At 32.4% G+C, this 14,051-nt stretch overlaps 1 protein-coding gene across 1 annotated transcript in view; it reads left to right on the top strand.

Annotated features, from left to right (window-relative positions):
• The first annotated feature begins 9,574 nt into the window (after positions 1-9,574).
• LOC106714228 (homeobox protein aristaless) overlaps positions 9,575-14,051 on the top strand; it is a 73,651-nt gene continuing 69,174 nt past the window's right edge. The window contains exon 1 of the mRNA XM_014507206.2: positions 9,575-9,816. Coding sequence (XP_014362692.2) covers positions 9,591-9,816 — 226 coding nt within the window. The 5' untranslated portion in view covers positions 9,575-9,590. The remainder of the gene's footprint in view (positions 9,817-14,051) is intronic.

The raw sequence follows: 14,051 nt of genomic DNA, 5'->3' as shown, positions 1-14,051 counted from the left end.
CCGGTTTAGTAATGTAACGCAACAGTCGACGCGCGTTTGCCGGTTTGCTTCAGTCAATTCGTGAGGTACCCACCTTTCAAGCTTTTTAATCTTCCCAATTTGCTTCAAGTGAATTAAAACAGTTTTATCACTAACATCGCAGCCTGCAGCTAACTCGGACGTGGTTTGCGATGGATCCGCTTCCACAATAGCCTTCAACTCTTCATTATCAACTTGAGTCTCAGGCCATCCTCGGAGCTTGTTCTGCAGATCGAAATTTCCAGAACGAAAACGTTGGAACCAAAAACGAACTGTGTTTTCTTTTGCTACACGACCGCCATACACATCATTCACCCTTCGAGTCGTTTCCGCAGCACTAGTACCACGGCGGAACTCGTACTCGTAAATATTGCGATATTTTAAGTTTTCCGTTTTGTAAAATGAGTGACGCAAACAGAAAAAAACAGAAGAAAAAAAACAAATGAATGACGGTCATCGAACCACAAATACATGAGTCTATAGCTGTACAAATTTGAATTTGGAATTCCTTACCAAAGAGGAGAAATTCGTGATTAAAGTGGCCAGTACGAAAAACACCAATTTCATATGTAAGGACCTAATATTATTGTTTTGTATTTATTCAAGTGTTTTATGATAGATTCATTTATTATTACACATTTATTTTTGGTATTGCTAAATTCGTTATAGCATATTATGAATTGTGCTTTATATACAAAAGATTCATAGAAAAGGATGATATTGATAAATTCTTATCAATATACAGTCAGGGTCCTTCGCTATGTGGCACTTTCAGAAAAATTACCTTTATCTTTCCAAGAAGACAAACTCCACATGGGTGTAAGTATGGACTTACAAAATAACAATTTAGGTAGCAGTGACTTGCGCTGACTGGTCGATCCTTTTTATCCAGACTTATTTAAAAGCTTCCTTGCGATTGATTATTGTTCTGCATCATCATTGCAATGGCTACGAAATTTTCAAACGATATTCGCATGGTTAAATAGAAATACCGCCAGATTCCCTGATAGTACTGTCTGTATTTTTTTTCATTATTCCATATATACATTTTCTTTTGACTCTTAAGCAATATCTCCCTGATTTAAAGATGTATAAATATACGAAGTCGTAAAATAAACAGCGTTATAAAAGTTACCGGCAAAATAAAACTCGTACCTTTTTATTCTCGATTCAATTTCGTTGTTTGATAATAAATTAAACATCAACAACGAAAAAAAGATTAGTCATAATCAAGCGAGGCTAAAAAACGAATCATCTTTTTACGGTCAAAGCTTCGTACGAACTCCGTCGGCCGAATTAGAACTAATTTATGTTGATTAAATCCATAATAGAAAACTATCGAGTCAACATTCGAACGGTATTTATGAAACATCGATATATCGATGTATCGTTTAACCAACGATTCGTGCGATCAGTTTATGTTTATGTTTATCCAGTACGTTTTGTTATCTGTACGTTTGATAGTCATTAATCGAGTAACACTTTAAATTCGCTTAAAGTACGCAAATAATGATTTAATTCGAAACACTCTGGAAACTCGATAAAAGGTTAAAAGAAACAACGAAAACTCAAGCAAATAATACTGGCTGATAACGTTAGCGCAAATGTTTTAAAAGAATATAACTTTTATATTTGAATTATGCTAAAATAACTCTTGGTTCTCTTATTTTAAAATTGAAAATAGCATGGCAAATGTGATTCGTGTCGGACCTCATCTTTTTTTGAGAAGGACTCGGTTCAGTATTGCTTTCCATTAGCCGGCACGCGCCGAAGTCGACTAACAAATGACATTTAAAAGGAACACGATTAGAGTTTATTTGAAATTGGAATGTCTCGGAGGATAATATAAATGGCGTCTAGACTTTCGTACGATAACGTGAGGTTTCGATATTTCAGCACTGGTTTAGTTTTTGTTGACATTTTATATACCTAAGTTTATTTACATACAGAGTTTTACATAATGTAGTATTTTCAGTAAGTAAGTTTATTGAATCCTACATTGAATACCAAAAAAATATATTAAACTTAGCAGAAGCTAAGTTCAAGTTAACAAGTTCACATTTTTTGTTCAATGCATCTTAAATATTAATTTTCTATCAAACTGTGGAAAACATTTCGTCAATCTTTTGTAGTCTGATTTTTTTACCCATTACAGTAAAATAAAAATTGACAAAAGCGTAGACAGACAAAACTGTGTAACACGGATTAGAATAAACAATAATTATGACAAAAAAAAGTAACACCACAAACAATTGAGGCGACTCCAATATAAAAGAAACAACTAAGCAAAGCAAACAAGATCAAGTGGGCAGTAGAAATGATTGCGGTCAGAGCGCGGAAGTCGCGTGCGACGGCAACCGCTACCAATCACACTACTACATAGATAAACTACTGTGACCTAAGAAATGTATAGAAATGGCTAAAATTTTGGTATAACTAGAAAAAATTATGTGAAGCATACATTACAGTAAAATGAAAATCTGTGTTGTTTTGGATTGAAAATTGCATTATTTTTTAATACGTCTTCCGGAGGTATCAAACGAGGAATCGGTGTGATTTCGCTAAAATTGCGAAGTTACTGCGACACAACTGCAAAGAGTTGAAGGTTGCTGCTTTAATATATCTTCAATGGACAAAAGAGAGAATGTACAAAAGAAGAATATTTATACATTCCCTTGGTGTGAATTAACACGAGTATATTCAAAGACGATGATATATTAGAGTAATTCGATTTTGGATGGATTACTAATTTTTTAACACTAAATAATTTAAAAGTAAAACCTTTATGAAATATTATTGTATGAGATACCTACATCGAAATCATTAAATAGATCTATACAAATCAAACCGCAATCGGATATTCTGTTTGTCTATCCATCCGAGACAATTACCGAACAGATGGAAACGTTAAGAAAGTATTAAACATTAATGTCTAAGTACTGAAATAGATATAGCATTACCTCTGTTTATATAACAATGGAAATTATTAGTTTGCGTTCAGTAAACTTGACAAAAAGTTTTGTTAACAACTTAAATATTACAGAGAATATATGAAAGAGTCATTGGAAATGTTTAATAATCTAACTACTAGACATTGTACCAATAATCTAATCTTGAGGTGTTTTTTTTTATTCTTCCTTTAAAAAAATCTTCTGCAAGTGTCGTAATTAAAAATAAGGAAATTCGATATATAACTTTAAACTTTCGTGGTTTTTACTAATATAATGTTCGTAAGAAACGAAATATCGGGAGCTCAAACAGCCTAATCGTGGTAAGAATCCCGTTTCTTACGAACATTATATAAGGAAATTCGAGAAAAATTAATCAACAAACATTTATTATTTTCAATACTTTTGTATTATATTAATCTAGACAGTTTGTAATTTGACAAAAGAAATCCGCAGATGATTCAACATTATTTCAATAAGATTCGCCTTGATTATCTATTTAAAAATAAAATTGAATGCAACACACAGAAACTGTCAAGCAAAATAAGATCGTACAAAGAATTTTATACTTTAACGTAAAAGATAAAGCGTCAAAGTTGTTTGAAATAATGTGAAAAATATGAGGTAACATTGCTGTATATAGTGTACGCAGGGCGGGCGCCGAGGGCGGACTGAGCAATTACAAAATTTAATATTCTACCTCGACCTTCATATTCCGCAAATCATGTTCACTCATTAGTACTACTCTTGTACTGGTATGCACAAAATTCTTTATCTTACTAATTTTTTTTTAATCTTTGATGAGATTCCAAACAAAAGAAAGATAGATATATTTTTTGGATGATAGAAGTATAATCATAAAATCGGTAACAAATCTAGACTTATAATAAATACACACTATTGGTAACTTTGCGAAGATAAATGCGACTAGAAATTTACACATAAACATATGGCATTTGATTATCAAATATAAAAATAATAATTTATAAGTGTAATGCTTGAATAGTTATACAGAAATTATCAGCAGTTACTAATATAAAAATAACGTATTAGTATTTTTGTATACCTTGTCTTAAAACAATTTTGTACATGACAGTACATTTTGCTTTAAATTAAATCAGTAGGCGTGTACGGTATGTCGCCGCTGCACTGACTACACACGGCAGCTACTGACCGCCTGGTACCAGCACTACAATGTATTACCATGGGTTTCCATTGCCGTAACAGTCATACAAACATCCTTTCAGCCCTTTTATTCTCTTATAATTTAGACATAACAACATAAAAGTGAAAGTCATTTCTGTCTTCTACCAACCAAATGTAATCTTACAATCTTGCAAAACGATTAATCAAATTGCTTACACGATCTAATACATAATTTCCATAATATTTCAAGATAAAGAGTAAAGATCGTTTACTAATTATGTTTCTCTGTGTGTAGGTGTAAGGCAGAAGGCAGGCGCCGTCGGCACCAGAGACAAAGAGGCGCGCTGATTGCGGCGCGGTGACTTGCAGACAGACACGCACCGTGAAATGCGACGGGAGGAGCAGCGACGGTTCCGTATTGCAAGCTCATAGGTAACTATAAGCTGTAAAAAATGCCTAGCATTGTATTTACTAATTAGGATTGAATTTTCTTTTCATAGAGCTCAATTGCAGCTTTCTGCAAACTAACCATCAACAAGCTAGTGCGCTACAAGCAGTCGCGACTTGTAAATGGCACCTAGTATGTACCTACCTACATTGCTCATACGATTAGAAACCGCGCGCGGTCACCGTTTAGGGGCTTATTGCACTAGTATAAACGAGGACTTAAAAAAAACAGGAATGACGTTATATAAGGAGGGAAAAATTTACTGAGATGTGTTTTAAAAATAAATAAACGATTTCCAATTTATGTGTTCATCTTAAACAGTCATTATTTTGCGATATACAAGTAAGTATCTCTAAAACCATTATTAGAGTCGGTATATCGTTAACAAAGTGTTGGCTACTTATCTATTTATTGATTAAATAGATACATGCCGCAGTCTGTGAACAAACAACGGTAGTGTCGGCAAAAAGTCGGCCCTCTTTGTGCCGGCAATTGTCTAACTAAATGTATTTGATGACATTGCGCATTCTGTTTGAATACGGCTTCATGGTACACGCCTATTTAGGTATCTATTTACATAAATTCATACAAGAGAGCGATCGATGGTTCAGGGGTTAAGCACTTGACCTGTAATCCACAGGTTCTTGGTTCGAACCCGCCATGTAACAATATGTTTTTCGATTTTCGATGTATCTACATTTATCCGACTTTTTTATGGCGAAGGAAAACATAATTACGCAACCTGCACATATCTACGAAGAAATTCGTCTACCAACCCGCACTGGGCCAGCGTTGTTAACTGGCCTAGTCACCCCCTAACTAAAGGTAGGCTTCGAGCCCATCAGTGGAGATGCATAGTGAGCTGATGATAATGAAATTCATATTACTGATTTACTTTAATATAAAAATAATAGTATTGTGGCATTTCCCCACTTCGCATGCTAAACAGCGCATGTCAGATGATAGGCGGATGATATGTCAATCATTTGGAACTAGACGGCTAGATAGTAAGAGACATGTTTTGTATATTTGTGTAAATAAATCATTGGAACAAATGTGTCTTTAGTATTATATAGTATGTAATAAGGTTTGTTTAGTATGATTGACAGTTTTTAAGGATTAATTCAGATTACTCTGGCAGCAAATTTGCTGCTACGTTATTAGCCTTACATGAATGTAAATTTAATCTTCTGTTTTTTGCTGATTCATGAGAAACTAATCATAGATGAATATAATCGTTCTCTTCTTATTACAAGGAACATACTACAACACAACCTCAATGATGTTTGCTAAAGCAAGCAAGAATGAAATGACAAAAATTATCCTTGATCCTTGCCGAAACATTTGATTCAATTGTCATAATTAAGTACAAAACATAGTGTTCGAAGTTCAAGCATTAACTCCTTAGCTATAGTTTTTAGGCGATGAACCATAAATCGATAGAATCCTTACCCTCTACCCTTTTTGTCTGTTGTAATGAGCGTATTACCATACAAATAGAATGAGTTTTGGTCTGGCGCTATAATGAAGTTCGGCGCCCCGCTGCTTTGGAGGCTTTGTGGCCGCCGGCGGCAGGCCGCTGCAATGTACAGTGAGGTGCGCTTGCAGTTTTCTAACTCTAGCAATAGTAGCTTGAACGTCACGTACGCCTTGCAACCATAAACTTTAACGAATGCAGTAAAAATCTGTAAATGCAATAAAAATCGGTATTTGTAGTAAAAAATCGTAAATGCAGTTATATAGCCAAAGGTACAGTAATAGTAATAGCTAATCTTATTTTTTTCCTTTGACAAAATTACAATAACGTGTTACTTATCCGTAAGAAAGGTGTAAGGCAAATTTACTGTGTAACTGGTATACAGCAAACGGATGTGACTGTACACACAGGCTATTGCTTTACAAATATTGGTTGATGATGATTAAATGTGCCGCGTTTCTATTGATTTGATAATTACAAAGGGAAAGTCACTTAGCGCTAAAATCACTACTACGTAAATTAGTTTAAACGAAGATGCTTCGGAGATTTATGTACCTTAGTGTGTTCTGATATTTGATTGTTGATTGGAGTTATGAATTTATAAAAGATGATTAGAAGGAAATAAAATGTACTATGATTAAAAAAAATCCTAAAGTTTCTATAACTTTAAATTAGTGATGTACCTTGAAATATTTACCTCTCATTAAAATTGTCAAAAATAATTAAAAAATTGAAAACACGTCGTAATTTTATGTATAAATCTTTCGGTACGGATTTTTTTTTTGATTGTATACACATAGCTTTCACCTCGTCAATTGTTTATAGAAAATCCTAATACTAATTACAACGAAGGCTTGTTTTACGAGCATTACTCTAAATAGAATATTAGGAATAACGTAATAATATAGTTGGTGCTATAAATTCGAGCGCAGCCTGAAGCGAATGCGTTTGGATTGGCCCTAACAAGTATTTATGACTAAGAAGATATCATAGAAACGTTATCAAGTGCATTTAACTTATTCAGGGTTGCATTACTAAGGATACAAAATACATAAACAGATTGGATAGCAATAAAAATACAAAGACGTATTTAAAAAACACATTTTTTATTGAAAATAATTGCTTGGAAATGTATTATTAAAATATAATCTTACACCAATCATAAAAATTTAAACAAAGGAATAAGGTTTATAAATGATTTTAATCGTTTTTAAAACGTTGTTTTTCAATTCATGACGCATTTTAGTGATTAATTTTGTCGCCTCTAACAAATGTGATGCGTTTAACTCTAATGTATGAGAGTTTAAGATAAAGGTCTTTTATTCACAAAGCAAATATTTTTTTTTACAAATCAGGATATCCTTGGATAGTAAGAATAAAATTAGTCTAGATGACGAAGAATTGACTTACACCGCCATCTTTTAGAGAATTATGGAACTTAAAAATATTCACAATTAATAATGTTAATACAAGTTAAAACCTATCCAGTAATGGAAATGAAAACCAATCCTATCTTTGATTTTTCTGTCCATCCATCCATTCAGCCTCGTAACGCCCACTGCTGGGCATAGGCCTCCCCCAAAGATCGCCACAATGATCGGTCCTGTGCAACCTGCATCCAGGATACTCCCGCAATCGTGACCATCGGTTCATCTTATGGGAGGCCTAAATTATTATAATTATAATACTAAATAAATACATCATGCGTAAAAATTCCATATTGCTTCAATAGTTTCGAAATTCACTGCCCAATATTTAATTCATTTGCATAGATACACGAACGATATAAACAAAAAATATAGTTAAATTTAGTCACTATTAGAACTGCTTTCTATTGGGAATACAATTTAAAAATATATCAGCAGATTTTTAAGTAAATCAGGAAAAAGCAGTCAACAAAAATTAACTCTGAATAATCAACAATATTAATGAAATTGACAGCCCTATTACGTAAATGGTAATAGAGTTTGCCAATATAATAAAGGACGTGGTTGTAGTATCTCAATTTATGCAGTTAAATTGTGATAAATGGACAACAAATAACAATTCACGTTTCCTGAAGCCAATAGAATAATTGCACTGTCTAAATCTACTAGTTATAGTTCTCTAGTAAGTTACTTTGTTAGATTAAGAGTTAATATTTATATGTCTTATAAAATTAGTAGCATTTTTATATTAAACTAGCTTTTACCTGTGACTTTGTCCGCGCGGAATAAAAAATAGAAAACGGGGTAAAAATTATCCTATTCGTGGATCTAAGCTACATGCCCACCATTTTTTAGTCAAATCGATTCAGTCGTTCTTGAGTTATAAATAGTGTAACTAACACGACTTTCTTTTATATATATAGATATAGATAAATCAATTTCCTCGACAATTATTGTTTTTCTTTTTATTTTTTGTATAAATTGGATTAAACGTATTTTAATATTTACCTCGTCTTTTTCATATTAATTATTATCTTTGCTATTATAAATTTACTAATGAAAATAAAAAAATAACCTATAATATTCCTGCAGACGTTAGCTACCTTCCCGTCAAAGTCCCGTCAAGATCGGCCCAACTGTTTCGGAAATCTTACTAATATTATAAATGCGAATGTTTAAATTTAAATGGATGGATGGATGGATGTTTGTTTGAAGGTATCTCCAGAACGGCTCAACGTATCTGGATGACATTTGGCACGGTTATAGAATATAGTCTGGAAGAACACATAGGCTACTTGTAAAGTTTTTTTTAATGCCACGCGGACGGAGTCATGGGCGACAGCTAGTTTCATTATAAATAAAAAAAGTACGTCTTATTCTTGAAGTATAATTTTTATCGATATTAGACACAGCACTTTTCTTAATTGTTTATAGTTATAAATGCGTTTCATTCCTTCACAAAGACGGAGAACATCTTCATATTACCGAGTAATGTAATTATAATTTTATATGTAAAGAAGAGAATTACTTTAGCGGATTTAAAGGAAAAACGAAAACGGCAACAGTAATCGTGTATCGATAAATGCAATTACAACTCGTTAGAGTAGATCGGATGGTATTGAAAAAATCTCTGGTTACAAGTAATTGACAAGTAAAAAGTCGCGCGCGGTTTGTCTACGTAGTGTTTATCGAAGTGAGTGTGCGAGGGGCGTTTGCTCCGCCTCTCTAGGCGTAGGGAGGGCCATATTCCGGAGGTGTGAGGGAGGAAAGAGGACCAGTCGCGTTCGCCACCGCGAAGTCAGCGCGCGTTTGCCGCCAAAGCGCGAAATAACGCGTACGAATAAGTTTACGATTTAATAAAACAGTAACTGTTTGTGAATAAAAGACAGTGTATTTAATTGTTGAAATTATCGTGTGTGACTTTTGCTTCTATAGATATTAAAAAGAAAACACTAATTAATGTAAAATAATTCTACACTTTTTTAGACGGTCTTTTGGGATTTTTTTGGATTGGTGATAAAGTGACTGAATACAAAATGTATATTATAAAGCAACCAGATTATTAAAAATGTTATTTTTAAGTAGAAAGACTATTTGTGATATAAAAAATTGTAGAGTATTTAAAAATGGACTTGACGACGCGTCGTGGGGAAGATGGGGTCGGAGAGACTGTTGTATGCAACGGTACGGAGGTGTGCCGTGACATAGTGAATGGTTCGCAAGGATGTGAGGTGACAGGGGTGACAGTTGAAACGGCGCCCCCGCAAAGAAAAATCAACTCCTTCAGTATACGGAATTTGGTCGGTACCGATTCGGACCGAAGTGCCGACGGCAATGCTAATTCTAACGAAGGTATGTTTTTTTTATTTACATATTTATACTTAATTTTACAATTATTCATGTGATAAATACATCTTACTATCTTACTCTTACTAATGTTATAAATGCAAATGTTTAGATGGATGGATGTTTGAAGGTATATCCTAAACGGCTCGACGGACCTTGATGAAATTTGGCACTGGTGTAGCACATAGGCTACTTATTACGTTTTTTTTAATTCCTCGCGGACGGAGTCGCAAGCGACAGCTAGTTTAATAATAAATCAAAATATGTATTGCTAATCTTATCTTGTGTTTAATTTTTTAATCTTCGTCTTAACACATTTGGAATTAAATTGCATAGTTTTGAATAATAATTTTAATTAAACATTATTAAATTTTTCGCAACCGCAAAAACAATTTTTTGCTGCAAACAAAATAATTAAACACATACGTAAATTCATTAATAAAAAAACTGTTTTGTTCAATCTTACTGTATATTTAAATTTATTAAGATTAATTTAAGTTTATTATAAACGGAAACATTTGCATTAATAACCAAAAGCATAAATCTTTTATAATGAAACTTTTTAATACCCACTTTTAAATTGGTACATAAACTTAATATCTCGAATGTTCTGGAGATGTTTTAACGCTTTATTACGCAATCATTAATCATTATCAACGCACTCAAAAGTAATTGGAGGTTAACTTGGCATTTTGTATCGTAAAGTGCATTATAACCGTGTAATTCCACCGCCGAAACATATTGCTATATTCGTTTTTTAGGAAGGGAATGAGTGAGATGAATATATGTTTTTATAAAATTGTTTCGACAGTCGACTCTCTCGGCGAGTCTCCAATCAATAAGAAGTCGTAATGCATGGTTTACATTATGCCAGTACAGTAGGACAGTAGCTCTCAAAATTAACGCTGACTTAAACTGGCATAATGTAATCACTAACTGGCGCTAGTGTACCACAACAGTCAATGCCAGGCCAGCGCTACTGTACTGGCTTAATGTAAACCAGGCATAAAGTCTATTTTGCCGTTTAACGTATGCTGCAATTAATAAACTTTTTAATTAAGCCTCTGTCTTCCGTTTTCATGCAATGACTCCCGGGCTATGTATCAAAATGCTTTTTTTTTCGCAACATAAAGAGTTTTTCTAGTCGTTTATTACTAAAATACAATATCTCTCAGTGTAAAATAATTTAAATTGGTACCATTAATTTTATAATTTTAAATTATTTAGTAAATGTGAATTGGAAAATCCCGAGTAACCAGTACATGCAATAGCAGTATATTAATAATAATCACCATAATAATCTTAAAGTGTTATAATAACATTAATTTTAGACTTGTTTTTATCTATTACACGATGTCTAACTTACCGTAACTTTATTTAATTTTAAAATACAGGTTCCTTCGCGCATAGACATGTTTTTATTAAAAATGAAGAATGCTATTTTAAAATCTGATTTCATAAATTACTGGCATTCACCTGCGGCTCTGTTCGGGAATAAAAAAAACTTGCTAAGTAGCCTATGTGTTCCAGATTATGTTATAAATCTGTGCCAAATTCCATCAAGATTTGTTGATGCGTTCTGGACATTCCTTCTAACAAACATCCATCAAAACATTCACATTTATAATATTAGTAAGATAGAGTCAATCTCAAAAGGTTTTTCTACAATAAACTGCTCAGTAACGACGTGGATGATCGAAACTTGTATCAAAAATTATTTTCAAATAATTTTATAATTATTTTGGTACCTACTGGTAAAATTATTTAAGCAGTAAACAGGCTTTTGTTTTTTTTAACGGCATTCCGACCTCACTTAAAACTATTTATCGGTCACTTTAAATGGAAACTCCTTAATTGTTAAGTTTTTATTTTTATTTTAGAATTTAGCATTATCTATGATTTAAAAAATTGAACTGCTTAGTAATCTCTTTGTATTTTATTGTAATTAGTTTTTTTTTTCATAGAAGGAAACGAGTATTTTTATTTAATTAGTCATTTTAATTTTAATTTAATATACAAGTTAAATTTAAAGCATATTTATTAAGACAATTACTGAAGAAGAAACATTGTGGATGGCAATTAATATAGTTACGTATGTTTCTTACATTTCCGGGACAACAATCATGGTCAATAAAACGTTTTTGCAATAATCACGAACGACATATACGATTAAAATTATCAATTTTATATGTATTCTTATAATTGGCAATTATTATTTTTATTGGGGTCTTAATATTTTTAATGAGTATAATCGTGTACCAATGATAGTTAAAAATATAGAATAAATTAACATTTTTTTTTATTAAAAATACATATTTTTTCAATTTCAAAGATGTTTAGAACAGACACTAAAATTTTGATATTCTAGCTTGTCCACTTTTTTTTCTAAAGAGTTTTTTATTCATACTACCAAGATACCTCTCGGTCACACAGATCCGACTCAAAATATGATTTAAGTGCTGCACTTTGTGATTAATTTAAGGCATTTTTCCACTACAATACTTAAACATAGCTACAATTAATACAAAGGTATTAGTAGTAGCTATGTTTAAGCTAGCATTTACTTACTAAAGTAGTTTAGTAAACTAACTTTAGTAAGTAAATGAATAAAACATAAAAAAAATCAAGTAATTTGTCTGTAATGTTGTTAAGGAGACGCTTTATTTTATTTTATTTCGTAAAATTACTTATTATTTTCTTTCATATTTTATGCTGTTTATTACAAAACAAATCATCAATGAATCAATGATTTTTGTTATCCACTTTTCATAAGCATTATACCTTGCCGTGCCAGTTACCTTGTGACGTCACTCGCCCCTAACTAGTCGCTTCCGGGATTAAATTGGCCGACCCTCGGGACGGTTAACGCGCGTTGGTTGCGTGGGCCCGTAGAACCTTCAACTAGGTTCAACTTTTCGTATTAATTATTTAGAAGAGGTCTCATGGAAGACTAACTTAACACATTCGAAACAATTTTCCACGGCAAAGTACATTTTAATAAAATATTTTATTTATCCAGTGATTGAATTTCCTGTATAGAATAAAGTTTTTTTGCTTTTGCCGTAAAATTGATAGACTTATTTATCAGACGAAAAACACGATAAGAAGGCGAAATCAAATCACAATTTATGCAATTTCCTGATTGCTACTATTTATACTAGTAATGAAGTTTTTTTGGAACATCTGAAGATTATAAAAAATGGTATTAATAAGTACCTAATAAAAATACCTATTGACCATTGCAGAATATTTTTTTTATTTTTAAATATTTTATCAATTTTAACTGTTAACTACCTGCCTCCAGCAACTCCGTTCGCGCGGAATAAGAAGACTAACTTAATTAGTAGACTATGTATCCTTCCAGACTATGTTCTGCATCTGTACCAAGTTTCATCGAGATCCATTCAGCCGTTCTGGAGATATCTTGTAAATTGCTTAACCGCTGAGCCACCGACGCTCATTTAACATACAGGGCGCACTAATATAACGACGGCACAATGCACAAATAGTAATGTAAAGTGAAGTTAATCAAATGCATTCCAACATAAGTACGAGTAAAACTACGATCAATAAAATGCATACAACAGTTTGCGATGTTTTAAAAAAGTTATGCAAATTATAGTTTATTTAATAGCACGTTATCATTGTCATCTAGACTAGGGCTTGCTTTCAGCATTGACTTGCAAAACGTCGCTCGTCGCTCCCCCTAGCGGCTTAATTACATTTCCGTTAACTGCCTATCAGCTTTTTTATCACCGTTTTATATTGCTTTTGATCAAATAAGCAAGGCATAAGGTGAGGGAAAAGTGCGTTATAGTACCATATAAATTCCTGTTATAGACTTCTATCCATTACGATTACTCTATATGGGAATATTAATTTTATTATACGTGAAAGAATTTATACGATACCCATCCAGACTGTTGATTTACACTGTCAAGAAACTTGTAAATAACATAGTTTTATGATGAGTTAAATAAATAAAACCTTATATATCATTAACCACCTTACTGTAAACTGCAAATAACTATTATGCTTATTTTTAATGAATACCACAAAACAAAAAATCAATTATGATCAGCTATTGTCTATAGTAAATATTTAATTAGTCTTTGGTCATTGCACAACCTTAGGTTATCTATTAACGATCTTTGATCACGCAATGTTATACGAAGCGATGTTAAATATAATAAATTTATGAAGTGAAAATAGCAAGAAAAAGATTAGAAATAATCATCTTG

This window comes from Papilio machaon, chromosome 1 (assembly GCF_912999745.1).
Source record: "Papilio machaon chromosome 1, ilPapMach1.1, whole genome shotgun sequence".
Taxonomy (NCBI): Eukaryota; Metazoa; Arthropoda; class Insecta; order Lepidoptera; family Papilionidae; genus Papilio; species Papilio machaon.
The sequence above is the reverse complement of the archived record's forward strand: the minus strand, read 5'-3'. Positions and strand labels throughout refer to the sequence as shown.